This window comes from Fistularia commersonii, chromosome 24 (genome assembly GCF_037954325.1).
Source record: "Fistularia commersonii isolate RoL2024-O1a breed Wild chromosome 24, RoL_Fcom_v1.0, whole genome shotgun sequence".
Classification (NCBI taxonomy): domain Eukaryota; kingdom Metazoa; phylum Chordata; class Actinopteri; order Syngnathiformes; family Fistulariidae; genus Fistularia; species Fistularia commersonii.
In genome coordinates, this window is record NC_141307.1 from 1,241,370 (window position 1) to 1,255,770 (window position 14,401).

The 14,401-nt window shown below is 42.6% G+C and overlaps 1 protein-coding gene and 1 long non-coding RNA gene across 3 annotated transcripts; both read right to left on the reverse strand.

Annotated features, from left to right (window-relative positions):
* Positions 1–1,776: 1,776 nt before the first annotated feature.
* On the reverse strand, positions 1,777–5,702 carry LOC147219595 (uncharacterized). 2 transcript variants are annotated; one of them, XR_015108024.1, is made up of 3 exons: positions 5,656–5,702; positions 4,444–4,682; positions 1,777–3,422 (listed from the first exon to the last, which is right to left on the reverse strand). It is a non-coding gene; the product is annotated as an uncharacterized LOC147219595 (long non-coding RNA). The 2 variants fall into 2 exon arrangements; XR_015108023.1 differs by having other exon boundaries at positions 1,777–3,230; positions 3,332–4,682.
* Positions 5,703–8,603: 2,901 nt separating this feature from the next.
* LOC147219596 (major histocompatibility complex class I-related protein 1-like) lies at positions 8,604–13,675 on the reverse strand. The gene is made up of 8 exons (XM_086171749.1): positions 13,544–13,675; positions 12,762–13,028; positions 12,349–12,627; positions 11,751–12,041; positions 11,299–11,400; positions 11,135–11,152; positions 10,868–10,950; positions 8,604–10,769 (listed from the first exon to the last, which is right to left on the reverse strand). Exons 1-7 carry the CDS (start codon positions 13,611–13,613, stop codon positions 10,892–10,894), a joined length of 1,086 nt encoding a protein of 361 aa, XP_086027875.1. The 5' UTR covers positions 13,614–13,675; the 3' UTR covers positions 8,604–10,769; positions 10,868–10,891.
* Between the last annotated feature and the right edge of the window lie 726 nt (positions 13,676–14,401).

Genomic DNA, 14,401 nt, shown 5'->3' on the forward strand with positions numbered 1-14,401 from the left:
GTTTCAGGTGAGCGTGTTCTGAGGAGCAACTCTATTCTGCCGACGACTCAGAATTTAGCTAAACTGGCTTTTTCTTACAAGAAAAAAAAAGTGGAGCTTCAGCTGAAATCCAGAGAAACAATTCAGTTTTGCCAGAATAGTTTGCAGACAATGTGTCACGACATGGCGAGGCTGAGAGCCTCACTGGGACATTGATAGTTGCAGTGAAGAAACAGTCAAACATCTGAGGAGGTCACTCACCAGACTCCTCCATAGAGGACGTATCCGATGGCAACCAGAGCAACAGCCATCATGGCTTCCATTTCATCCATATTTTCCACTGGAAAAGTCACTTCCTACTTTGGCTTCGCTGCATGTTTTGCAGAGCGGATGTTAAAGAACCGCATTGCTTTTACTTTGAGGGGACGCCATGATAAGGCGTTGCATCAAATTAACTCCGCCACACTTTTACTGTTTTATAGCGTGTACGGGCAGAGCAAGTACTGTCAATACTGTGACGCGATCCGTAATTGCATCGTATGATTGGCTGGACGCCGGGCAGAGTTTCACAGAAAAAAGGCTCCATAACTTATTCATTTGTGGTGCACTGAGTGTGCAGCTTAAAAAATGCAATAGACACATCCTGGTCATTTCTGACCAGTCAATGAATGTCTGAACTAAACAGTCCAAAAAGCAGACAGAAATACTGCAAGTCAATCTCAAAGTGAAGAATTTCCAAGTGCAATATTTTGAAGAAACACTGAAGATTATCTTTGCACTAAAGAGTCGCTGCGTCAGACTCGGAGTCAAACGTAGAAAAATGTTTAACAGGAAAAGGATGAACTAAAAAGGATTTTAAAAAATAAAGTGACACTGATATCAGGGTGTACAAGTACACTTTATTGTCACAGCAGGAAAACTACAAGCATTTAAAATTGCAACAGGTAAAGACACCTCAAACATTTTGCTAACTTTACACAAAAGTAAACCTATTGTACACACTACCTTTCTTGTGTTGGACAGGCTTCTTCTGGGGCTCAGGATCCTCATCAGGAGGCCTACAAGACAAAACAAAACATTTATGGACGGCGTCTGAAAGAACCTTGGAATTAAATACATTGATTTAACCACGGCCGTAACCTGACATGTAACTCCTGCAGCTCTGAGGCAGAGCCACTAACACTGAGCATCACATCCGCAGTTTCTACTTTCACCTCCAGAACATCACCTTAAGTCCTCCTTCAAGGAACTCCAGTTCTCTTCCCATGAAGAACAAAGAACCAGTCACAAACAGTCTCCATGTGCCTAAACAGATGAGCACAGGTGCAAAGATCACCAGAGGTCAGAAACATATTTAAGCACATTTTCATTTAATAAAAAAAGTGCAAGTGCCAACTTACCCAATGAGGAAGCAAACACAGCAACCACACACTCTGGTTTCTTCTTACCTTAGGACACAAAAATAAACCTCAAATATCTTGTGAATCTTCTCCCTGGCTTTGCTTCAAGCAGCCCAATTCCAAATTAAAAAAAAAAATAAAAGGAACAAAAACTCACCAGAGACCACAGGACACAAGCACTCTCCAAGCATCAGATCTGAAAGACAAAACAAACCTCTGCTTCTCACCACAAAAAAAGCAGCAATTTCTCAGTGAACCTCAACCTCTCAGCTGGTTCTCCACGAAGATCTGGCGTCGCCCGGAAATGACGCCGGTATAAAAAGCCCAGCGTCCTGGCAGGGACCAATAGGAGGCCGCATTTACTAAACGCTTTCACCTGCTGCACATGACCTGCAACATGGAGTAAGATCTGATCCACTGTATTCATCTCCAGAGGGGAAATTCCTTTTTTCACAGCAGTGTAATAGTTATAATGGAATAAAGGAATAAAGTTGATTTTATGTTATTCCATGTTGCAGGAAATTCACAACAGGTGAGAGTGTTTAGTAAATGCTAATTGGTCGCGGCTTCCTATTGGTCCCTGCCAGGACGCTGGGCTTTTTATACCAGCCGTGACGTCATTTCCTGCAGACGCCAGCCGAGCGCTGTCTGCTCTCTTTGGACTGAGGAATTGCAAGAAGTGTCTTGCACGCATCGAGTTGCTGCGCTTCATCTTAGTGTCAGAAGGTAAGAGGGGACTGCGATTGATTACACTTCAATTCAACTTTTATTTACTGCATGGTTTTTGCTGCTTTTCTTTTTTTTGTCTCCCCATTTTTGGATCTTTGGAGGAACAAAGACTTTTTTTTTCTTTTTTTTTAAATCTCTTTTTTTTTTTTTTTTTTTTTTTTTTTTTTTTTTGGGAAACATGTGAACCAGGTTGTCAGGAACCACGGCCACGTTCCTGCGGATTTCCAGGGCGATCGATTTAACACCTTGTCCCACGTGCACCGAGAGCATCCACTTGGATTTGCTGTCGTTGCCTGAGGACGGGTGTCTGATGGAGCGGTTCTTGGCCGGCCACACCAGCAGGGTGGTCCAGTCCAGACCTGAGCAGAGGACGGGTCTGTCTGAGAAGTCAGAAAGCAGGGGTTTCTAAACAGCTGGAGTGACTCTGAATGTTCTACAGATTCTGGGAAGGACAAACAAAGAAGTGCTGAAGGGAAAAAAAAAAAGCTTTTTTCCAAATACTGTCAGCTCTTTTGTATTCTGATAACATATCAAAACCTTAATTTTGTTTTTTTGAGCACGACTGCTACTTTGCACTAAGAAAAGCATCGTGCTAAAGTTAACTTTGACTTCTTTAAAAAAGGGACAATTTACTGAGCTTTGCACTAAACTGTTCACCAAAAACCCTCTCGTCTCATCAAATATCAGCCTGTATCTGCGTGCATTTTAAGACTTCATACCTCATCGTTTCATGTGTCACTTTATTGCTAATTTGCACTCTATTTACTTCATTTCATGTCAACGTTGGCTGGTGAAAAATGTCTTCTCCATTCCTGTGTACGTCCAGGCACAGACATTTACGAAGCTGACTCTTGAGCAAAAAGTACTCGCCTTATTTTGGACCTTTTCTATAAGTGTGTCGGATCAGGTAAGCGGACCACGCCTGCAGGAGCAGAGATGGTCGAAACTCCACGCGTGCTTTCTGCCGTTCTTGTTTCTTTTTCTACCTTTGGGTGACTTGGAGGTCCTGGACAGGTTCGGCTGCTTCAGGCCCATCAGAGGCTCTGCCAGCTGGGCGCTCAGAGCAGACACACCTGAGGGACACCACACACACACACAGCTCCTTCCAACCTGTCAGTTTAACTGAAAGTAAAGGGACATTAACTGATATTTGCTGGAGGAGAAAGTCAAGAGTCAGGTTTGCACAGGAGGACAGGGTTTATTCATGAAAAGGAGGTGATTACCAGTTTGTAGTCTTTGGCCAACAGCTTGGTGAACCACTGGTTGTATTCCAGGGACCTATTGAGGGGAACCAGGTCCGTGCAGGACACACACCTTGAAATCCATTGAACATTAAGCATGTACTTTCCCCAGAAACATGCAAGAGATTTGCAAAACACTGGGGAAAAATATATATACCCAGTTGCCAAGGGTTTCCTACACATTTAGATTCCCTGAACCGAATAAGCGAAGCCGCTAACTTCCGGTTCAGCCCTTGGCTGCTTCTTCCGAAATACATCGAGTGATTCTACGTCTTTTAAATTGTAATGTTGACACAGATCCAAGTCAATCAAGTTGGAATCGTTCAACGAGTCATTCTCTGGCTTTTGAAATCAATAAAACGATCATCTGTGTTAATGTCGCGCCTTTCTCAACGCATTTCAAGGCAAGTTTTAGGAAAACTCCGTCACGATAGCGCCGCCATATTTGCCATCTTCAAAACCAAGGAATCTCACAACAGCGCGGTTGGAATTATGGCGCCCCCTTGTGGACTGGCGGGGTAATTACAGCTAATTGGCATTATCAGTCCCGTTTACCGTCGGGTTCTAATGACCACTTTGGGGGGATTTCTTGCTCCTTTTTACCACAATTGTAGCAGATATTTTGTGATTTTGTGCATATTAAACATGATGTATTTTTGGACATTTCACGCATTGTCTTGAATGTTGATTTTTAAGCAGTGAAAGGTTGTCTTTTGAGAGTCCACGTCTGGCTAATTTGAACAGAGCGGAAGCATGGAGTATTTACAAATGTCTTTTCTGTCACCAAGCAAGGAGAAAAAAAGCAACATTTATCCGTCGTTATTCAAAGCCCCATTCAGCACCTCTTGTCGCTGTTCTGCAATGTAAAAAAAACACTAGAATTTCGAGAATAATTGTTGGTGATTATGAATGATTACAAAGGATGTTACATATAATCTTTATTTTAAAGCATTTAAAATCTAGGACTATCTTAAGGCAACACAACACCGTATTCAGCCCGATAAGAATGCCCTGTCTCAGAATAGGACAGAATCTGCACAGACTATCTGATAATAAGTATTATTGATTTCTGCAAATCACTGTCAAAATCTCACCTGAGAAGAAACAGCAACAGCGCCATCTTGTGGTCATTCTGAAGAAGACACTCATCCCAGCGAGGTTTGGAAATACAAGAGTCGACCAGCTGTTTTTTACCAGAAAGAAAACCTTGAATCATCCTGCACTCGTTTGCAGAAGGCATGCTGCTGCGAAGATGGAAGGATGATGACGAGGGTTTCCACTTCTCAGCCACATGCTTGCCGTCCAGTTGTCCAGTCAGAATACATTCTGTCAACTCGATAAAAAGAAATAATAAACAGTGTTTGAATCAGTTTCATTCTCTTTCTTACTCGCACACACATGTAACTACTAGCACATGCAAAGTCTTCCCATTTCAACTGGACCCATCCTTTCACCTGCCCTGAGTCACAAACCAAGCTGCACTCAAATGTTTTATTTCACTGCTAACACTGCTCATATTCATAATGCTTACTATCATTATTTCCTATCAATACATATCCAAATGCACTGGGGACAGCAAAGTATGAATTTCACTGTACATGCGAAATACGTTGCCACACTGTGCATGTGACAAAAAATACTATGAATATTTAAAAAACAAATTAGTCCGCTATCCGTTACTCACCTGTATGTTCAGTTTCTTTTAAACTGTCATTCAACACAGAAGGGGAAAATTTGACACGCAATACCCACTCCGACCACCAGGGGGCGCTCAATATATTTTTTCGCATCAGATCTACTTTTTGTTCTTTTTTTATTGAACATAAATAGTATAAACAAATATACATATGTACAAATAAACATGGCAAGGTAGAATTTAATGTCAATGAAACAACCGGGGATGAGGAATGATAGGACATAAGAACATTTGTTCTATATGTAATTACTGAACCGTTGGTTAACAGTGTTAAAGGTTTGTGAGAAATGAGCTAGAAGAAAAAGAAAATAAAAAAGTAGACTAAAAACAAAAACGGCAAAGAAGGATATATTATGTATTTAACTAGGTGGTTCATAAGGAATAGGCATCAGATCTACACATTTAGATTCCCTGAACCGAATAAGCGAAGATTCCGCCGCTAATTTTCGGTTTAGCCCTTGGCTGCTTCATCCGAAATACATCGAGTGATTCTACGTCTTTAAAGCTTTAGAAATGTCACAGATCCAAGTCAATCAGGTTCTGAATCGTTCAACGAGTCATTCTCTGGCTTTCGAAATCAATAAAACGATCTCCTGTGATGTTATCGTACCTTTCTCAACGCATTGGGAGGCAAGTTTTGGGCAAACTCCGTCACGCTAGCGCCGCCATATTTGCTATCTCAAAAACCAAGGAATGTCACAACAGCGCGGGTGGAATCATAGCGCCCCCCTGTGGACTGGCGGGGTAATTGCAGCAACTCGGCATTTTCAGTCCTGTTCACCTTCGGGTTCTAATGACCACTTTGGGAGGAATTTCTTGCTCGTTTTTACCACAATTGTAGCAGATATTTTGTGATTTAATGCATTTTCAACATGGTGTTTTTTTTTTGAGATTTCACGCATTGCTTTGAATGTCTTTTCAATTTTATAGCTGAAAGGTATAGGAACATGGAGGGAAAGATGGTGGACTTTGCAAAAAGGATGGCAATGTCTTTAGGGAATACACTTTATAAGGTGACTTCAGTGCACACAGATATCTTGTACAGATGAAGTTATTGGTGAGTGTAGCCAGATTGGATGGTTGTAGACAGATCTGGAAGCTGAAAGGCTCTGGATGAACAACTACAGCTAATGTGATCAGGGAGATGAGCACCTTGTCTGGATGAGTTCTGAATAAGAAAGTTCAAATGTTTCTGGTGATGGAAAGTGCCCCCGTGTCTTTGGGATATTGGCTCTGAGTCCAGACTGTATTCCAACCTGCACAATGGCTGGAACAGAATTTGCAGAGCCATAACTCTGACTTGTCATGCAGGAACTCAATAAGACAAACACTAAAGATGTTTGGCCACTGGTGTGACTGCAGACTGAATTAGCATTTATATCCAGAAATAACCTTGAAGGTAAGAGAAGCCTTTGTCTGACCTTGTAATCTTTATTTTGCAGACATGAGAATCTGTTTTTCCTCTAACAGTCCACAGATGGACATAAAGCCTTTACCTTCTCCACTCTGACCAGGAAAAGACAACTGTGTGTGTGTGGACATCACACCTGCTGGCAATAATAATGGTTAGTGAAGTCCTTACATTTTCTTAAGTTTGTATAATGATATTAATTCATTGATGATATTTAACAGCACTGACTTTACTAAAGTCAGTAACATCTTTAAGATGTCAGGTTATGCCCATTTTTCCCTGAGTATTTCTTTGTATGTAATTGTAAGGTGTTTGACACTGCATGGCTAAATGTTGTGTTTGTGCTTGCAGGTGTGTTGAAGCCCAGAAGTAGCGTCTGTAAGAGAGCCAAGGTCTGGATAGTTTGGTGTAAAGTGAGCAAATCCTGTTGCTGTATGTTTTTTCTAATTGTAATTATTTGTTTTTAAATTTGTATTTTTTTATCTTTTGTTTCTCTTGTTGTTTTTTTTTTTACTTTTACTTTCCTTTAATTTTTTTCTAGTCTTTTTTAATTAGTTTTTTCTTTAAGTTTTTCAGTTCTTTTTTTTTCCTTTTTTTCTTTTTTAATTTTTTTCTTTTTCTTTTTTTTCCTTTTTTCTTTTTAATTTTTTTCTTTTTCTTTTTTTCCTTTTAATTTTTTTCTTTTTTCTTTTGTATTTTTTAAATTTTTTTCCCAGTCTGTTTTTTTTTTTTTTTAAAAAATCAATAAAGTATCTTCCTCCCTTCTAAATGTGTGTCTGGGGCCCCTATGTGGAAAAAAAACCTAAGCGCCACAGCAGTTTTTTTTTTTATTTCTGTAGCAGGGCAGGTTCTACGGTGCATCGGGGTTGGGACCCGACCTGGCATTCAGCCTTGCGTCGGGTGGGTACCCAACGGGGCTGTTGTGAACTGATACTGGACTTGAACCAGCAGCATACAAACACAGCACAGCGGTTTAAGGCACTGAGCCATCCAGTCAGATACAGATAATCCAGATTGCCTGTATACAACCTTACACTTGGCGAAAAACACTTAGATAAAAAATGGGGCGAGGCCCTTAGGTTTTGAACCACACAGGCCCAGGCACACTGGTTTTGCACATGGATGCTTTATTTCGTCGGTCTGGAAATGCAACTTTCTTCCCAATGTGGACAATGACTAGTATATCCAGATGTACACATACATCTCTATGAATTCATCAGAAGGAAAAGATCAACTCGACAGAACACCAGTCCACCCCTCATGATTAGAAAGTCTTGGTTGTAGAAGAGTCGAGTGTTTGCTTGTCAATAACTTGTCCAGACTGGTGATTGATGCTTATGTACGTTCTGGCTTTATTTGACAGAATCAGACATTTTACAAATGATGGCACACATCTATGTCTATCCAAATCTTGGACTTGAATTCTGGTCCTGCAGGCTGTGAAGCAGATTAAAAGCTTATTCACTTATTTACATTTTTGGTCCAAAAAACAAAATTTGGGATGTTTCCCCTTCACACCCAGGTAGGGTCAAGTCTGTCAGTCTTCCTGCTCTGCCCCCGCAGACCCCCGGGGGCCTGTACATACAATTTCATACAGCACCCAAGATCAATGGGGGCAATGCATCTGTAGGCATGCCCGCAGATGCGTTTGTGTTTTCTGACTGAATACAAGCAAATTCTAGTTCCCCAAAAATCTGGTTTTATCTCTAATAAAATGACCTTACCAAACAACAGAGAAGCTCGATGGAAAGAGCAGTTCATTTGAGTTTCAAACCGCCTTCCAAAAGAAGGGACATGCATGCAGCCAGACCGAGTGGCGTCGAGGTCTCCGTAGGAGGGTCGCCGGCGAGAGCGGCCCTGTTTCACCACCAGGATGCCAGGTGTGGAGCTACAAGTGCAGGTCGATAGAGAGAGAAACCTGGGAGTCCTGAGCCTCAGCGCCGGAGCCATTTCAATATCTGAAGAGGGTGTGGACGACCGGTTGGGTTCAAACCAAAACAGCCCAGTGCCAGGTTGACCTCTGACCGGAAGAGAGGTGACGTCAATGTTAGCAGGCAGGCCAACGAGATGGTGAAATAAGAAAGTGCAGGAGTATGTACGGAAAGAGTTTGGCGAAGAATTAGTGAGAAAATAAGAGCAGTCACTAGTTTGACAGTAGAAAAAGTTACACATTTTATTTAAAGCCTTATTGAAAACAGGGAACTTTTTGCAATTCAAAAACAGTTTCTCACTGTCTTAATGTGTTTCATACTATGAAAATCTACTATAAATCACTATTTCATCAATTGAGCAGAGATAAAGCATTGACCTGCTGATGCACGGAAGTGAAAAAAAAAATCTTTTAAATACAGACTAGAGGGGGAGTTCACTGACTAAAGATGCATGGAGTGGAAAGAATAGGCCCATATTCCATCACCCAATAGTCAGTCATTCTACAGCTTTTAAACTGTAGAAATGCCACAGATCCAATGCAAACAAGTCTGAATCGTTCAACAAATCATTCTCAGGCTTTCCAAATCAATAAAACGATCCCCTGTGAGGATGTCGTGTCTCTCAACACATTTTGAGGGAAGTTTTGAGCAAATTCCGTCACTTTAGCGCCGCTATATTTGCCATCTTCAAACCCGAGGAATTCTCACAACACATGGTTGGGGTTATAGCGCCCTCTTGTGGCCCAATGGGGTAATTGCAGCTAATTGGCATTTTCAGTCCTTTTTCCCGTCCGGTTCTAATGACCACTTTGGGGGGAAATTTCTTGCTCGTTTTTACAATTACAGCATATTTTGTGATTTAATGCATTTTTGGAGATGCCATGCATTGTTTAGAATGTCTTTGATTTTAAAGCGCTGAAAGGAAAGAGTTGTCATTTTGAAGACAACGTTTGGAAGAAATACAAGAGTTGACCAGCTGTTTTGAACAAGGAAACCTTCAATCGTCCAGCACTCGTTTGCAGGAGACGACATGCTGCTGCAAAGATGGAAGAATGATGAGGGTTTCCGCTTCTCAGTCACATGCTGGCCATCCAGTTGTCCAGTCAGAACACATTCTGTCAACTCAAAAAAAAAAGAAACAATTAAGGTTAACCAGGATCGAGATCGGACGTCCTGACATTGACGGGACGGCCTGGACCTGCGTTGGTCCAAGTATCCACACCCAGACGGGGACCGTCTTCATTTTTTGAGATAAACACGACATAATCGGATGCAAGTGTTAAGCTTCCTGAGATACAGAGTGACCTGTGTGATTGATTTGTGCACTTTTTTGATGGGTCTCCTCAGCTTTAAACAGGCCCAGTGGGCTCGCATGACACCGCATGTACTCGGCGTGCAAAGAGCCACAAACAAACCGACTCTTGGATTTGACATCTGTCCACAACCACACTGTTCGCTTGGAAAAGAGAGACAGGCTCAAATGACCATCAAGTCCAAGGAAATACACCTTGAACTGAAAAATGCTGAGAGAGTTTTGAGCAAAAAGGATACAAACTAAGAAATACGGACTTATAATCATACACAAAGTTAAATCATTGTCATTACACATCTAAATGAATGACATAATAAAAACCTATCTGCATTTGGACATAGGCATTAAATTTGTTTAAAGTGGCATTAAGATGCATTTCATTAGATTCGACCAAGTCAGCTAGCATGATGCTGATGGTATGATAGCATGATGCTAGTGGTAAAAAGACTAATGCTAGTGGACACATGAACTGAGAAACGTTGAGACCTCTGTTCTCACTTTCCAACACTGATATGAAGTCAACAAAATAAATATGGATTGCACTTTTTCAGTATAATGAACAATAAAAAAACAACAAACTATACAGTGTTTAGTGTGCACGCAGATACAATCTCCTGGTACTGAGGTGAAAGGTTGATATGTTACAGTATAAACAACAGCACTGTATGTTTGTGAAAAGTTGTGTCTGAGGCCCCATCCTCTGTTCAGAGATGTTTTTTCTGTTTTTGCTTCAGGGTGTTGTGGGGTTTGAAATGTACCGGTATGTGGTGTTTGTTGAACACCCTTCAAAGTTTCTCCGAAACACCAGCAACATACGGTATGACGATGCCCTTTGGTGTGTTGTCGTCTTCCTCCTGTTCTACATTCCTGTGTTGGTTTCCTGTAAATCTTGATGTCCGGGCTTCTGCCCTGTTGGCTGTGAACGCAACCGTCCAACAAGGGGAGTCGGTATGCAGTGACGTGTTAATGTTAAACTCTGTTCTGGATGTTCAGCTCCTGATTCAGAATTTCCAGAGGGACTGAAGACGACGTCTCCTTTCTTTGGCCACTTCCACAATTCACCTGGAAGCCTGAGGAGACACAAAGAACAAAAAGACATCAAACAGCAGACAAACGAAAACCCACGTCTCCAAGAAACCTTGGAAGGCGGCTTTCAGGAGGAACTCACTGTGTGCAGCGCTGGGTTTGTCCCTCAGGACGAGGAGGAGGATTCGGGATTGAGTGTCTCCAAAACTTCTGCGCTGCTGGAAGCTGGAAGGTCAGAAACACACAATTATCAGCGGTCCTGATCCAAACTACTACCAAGTGTCAGCAGGAAACACTTCTTTGGTGGTTTCACAGAGGTTCAGGTGAACATGCTCCACCAGGGACGAAGACTGAGGAGCAACTCCATCCTGCTGATTCAGAGAATCGAACAAAAACGGCTTTTACTTACGAGACGGAGGAGCTTTGGCTGAAATACAAAGAGAGGAGAAATAATTCAGCTTTGCCAGAATAGTTTGCAGACAATGTGTCTCAGAGCCTCACACTGGGACAGAGATGTTTGCAGTGAAGAAGCAGCGAGTCAAAGTCAAACATCTGTGTGTGGAGGTCTCTCACCAGACTTCTTCTTGTAGAAGACGTATCCGACGGCAACCAGGACGAGCAGAGCGACAACATTCAGTGTCACAATGACAGCGGTGACGATGTTGCCGTTCTTTGCTGTCGAGCAAAACGCAACACAAATAGTCACCATCTGCACACACACACACACACACACACACACACACACACACACACACACACACACACACACACACACACACACACACACACACACACACACACACACACACACACACACACACACACACACACACACACACACACGATAGATCCATCTTTCACAGACTGCAGTTGTTAAAGTCTGACTGATCCCGACTTGAATTCTTCAGCAGGAAGAAAAAGCACGAGGTACGACAGAAAGTGGAGCTTCATCTCTGAATGTCTGGACGCCGACGGGAAACCAAAGGTCCGTTTCCCACCTTCATCTCCTGTGAGTCCAGTCTTACCGTTGCTCCTGATGGCGTCTCTGTCCAGGACGGTGACCACGTCCTGCTCGACACCGGAGAGCTGAAACACACACTGGTACTTCCTCAGATCTTCGGTCTCGTCCGGGAGCTGCAGGTCGGCGCTCATCTGGAAGGTTCCGTCGGCGTTGGGGAGGATCTCTCCAGACTTCTGAGGGACCTCCTGTCCGTCCTTCCTCCAGAACAGCACGGCTTCCCTGGGGAAGAAACCCGTGGCGTGGCAGCTGACCGGAGAGGAGGGCGTCTTCTGGAGGAGAGACACTCCGGGAAGCTCTGGAGGGTCAAGAGAAACACAGGACAGTTTCTGTGGACGCCTGAGCTTGGAAGAACTTCTGTTCACGAGACGTGTCGGGATGAAGGAAGGAAGAGAGAAAGAAGCAGAAAGAACACAAGAATCTGCATCCACTGAACAAAGAAGAAGGAAAGAACATTGATTACTTGGTTCAGGTTCAATGACAAGAGCTAAAATTTTCGTGGAAGTTACAAAGTCCTCAAATTCAGCAAGAAAACAAGCAAAGGTTTGAAATGAAACAGAAACACTGTTGTGCTTATGAAACGACGTCAGGTCATGTGATTCTACCTGTTCTCAGCAGGGAGCTCCTCCCGTAGTTTAGATACTTCTTCAGCTTCTCAGGACAATACTGGGTGAGGTAATTCTTCCAGTACTCATTTCTGTGCTTGTCATTGTCCCACTTCTGTTTGGTGATGAGAGCCTGTGGTCTCGTAGTGATCCATGTCAGTGTCTTCAGGTCAAATGATATTAAATCTTCTCCATCATAAGAGAACTGATTGAATACATTCACTTCTCCAGTCTCATCGTTCCACTCACAGCCGTACATCCTCTGGAAGGTGTGGACTCCTGAGAGAGAGACAGAAGCTGCAGTGAACCAGAGTGAGATCTCAGCACAGTCTGCTGCGTTTATTATGGGATGGACATCAACTCGGTGTCACTGGTGTGTGTGTGTGTGTGTGTGTGTGTGTGTGTGTACAAACCTCCAGTCTGGTTGAAACGCTGCTTTACAGTTTTAATGTCGCCTATGAAGTTCTGCTGGCTCCCCATGCAGACCTGGGTCTGGCTCTCCCAGTACTTTGGATCATCTGCTGAGACTTTGTCCATCCAGTCCTGATTGGATCCTGCCCTCTTGGTGTTGCTGTCGAAGTGAGTAATTGGAACTTCATCCACGAAACCCACAGCTACAAACTCTGGTAAGTTCGGGACTTGAGAGGATGCCGTGTAGAAATACTTCAGGGAGTGAATCACTGTAAGAAATATTTCATGCAGTGATTACATTTTGTGATGAACACTTCTATAAACAGCTTTAAGCAGTTCCTCAAAAATGTCAAAAAGTGCATCACAGACACGTCCTGGTCATTTCTGCTGAGCAGTCAGTGAATGATGGAACTTTTCTTAACAAAACTTTGAATAAATCAGAAAAGCAGTCCAACATTCAGACAGAAATACTGCAAGTCGATCTCAAACAGGAAAAACTGGAAATCTTTCCTTCTGTACATTCTTCATTGTGTATTTCCTGGATCTCTTCTTCTGCTTTCTCTTTAGCATTGGAGTGATCTTGAAGCCCAAACAATGTACATATTTGGTCTCATCTCCTCTGAACTCTAACTCAGAACTAATAACTACAGTTTCCATCAGATTATAAAAGTGCAGAGTTTAGAAGAAACCCTGAAGATGATCTTTGGACCAAATTAACATGAGTCGCTGCGTCAGACTCGTCGAGTCAAACCTTAGAAAAAGCTCTTCTGGCAAAATGACTTACCAGCCGTCACGCTGGACGTTCCCATGACAACCGCAACAAGGAGAAAGACGTTCATTGTCGCCGGTCGCATCTTCAGGTTTGCAGAACCTTCAGACGTTCACGGATTGTTGGAGCTTCAAGGTGGAAGATCAAGTCCTGATTGAAGGATCGGATGGGAGGAGGATGGAATAAACCACCGTCTGAGCCAATAAGAATTCAGAATGGGTTGCGATGTCACGGGTCACCTGGCAATACTCAAACGCAACGAGACGAAGCGAAAAAAAAAATCGCAGTTGTTTTTAGCCACTTTATTTGGCGATTTCAAGACAAATACGATCCATCTCCAGTTTCCCGACTTCCTTTTGTGCGAAAGGCATATTGTAACTTACCGATCAAAGTTTAAAAGTATACTTGTCCTTTCAGGTTGTAAAAGTGTTTCAACAAATATTTTCCGCGAGTCTCATTAATATTTGAAAGACAACGCGTCCATTCCTTTTTTTTATTGAATTTGTGTCACAATTTGTGAATTCGACATTATGGGTCACCAGGCGATCTTAAAATGGAACCGAACTTATCGATCAAAATCATGTTCTGTCAAGAATCGGATTGATTTTCTGGGAGACTACAATTCTTATAAGATTACAAGGAGTTTATGGCGCTGCAGTGAAACTATTCGTGTTCTTCTGGTCTTTATGAAAATATCAAAATATCTCCGTCAAACATGAAAACCGAACGCGTTTCCAGAGACGGGGCCAAAGGCTGGAGCAGTGCGCCTCCTAGTGGACGCCAGCGGAACTGCAACCGTTTCTCACAGGAACTGCGAAGCCCAAACATTGAGGAAGAAAATGGATCTGATCACATTTGTCCACAACCACACTG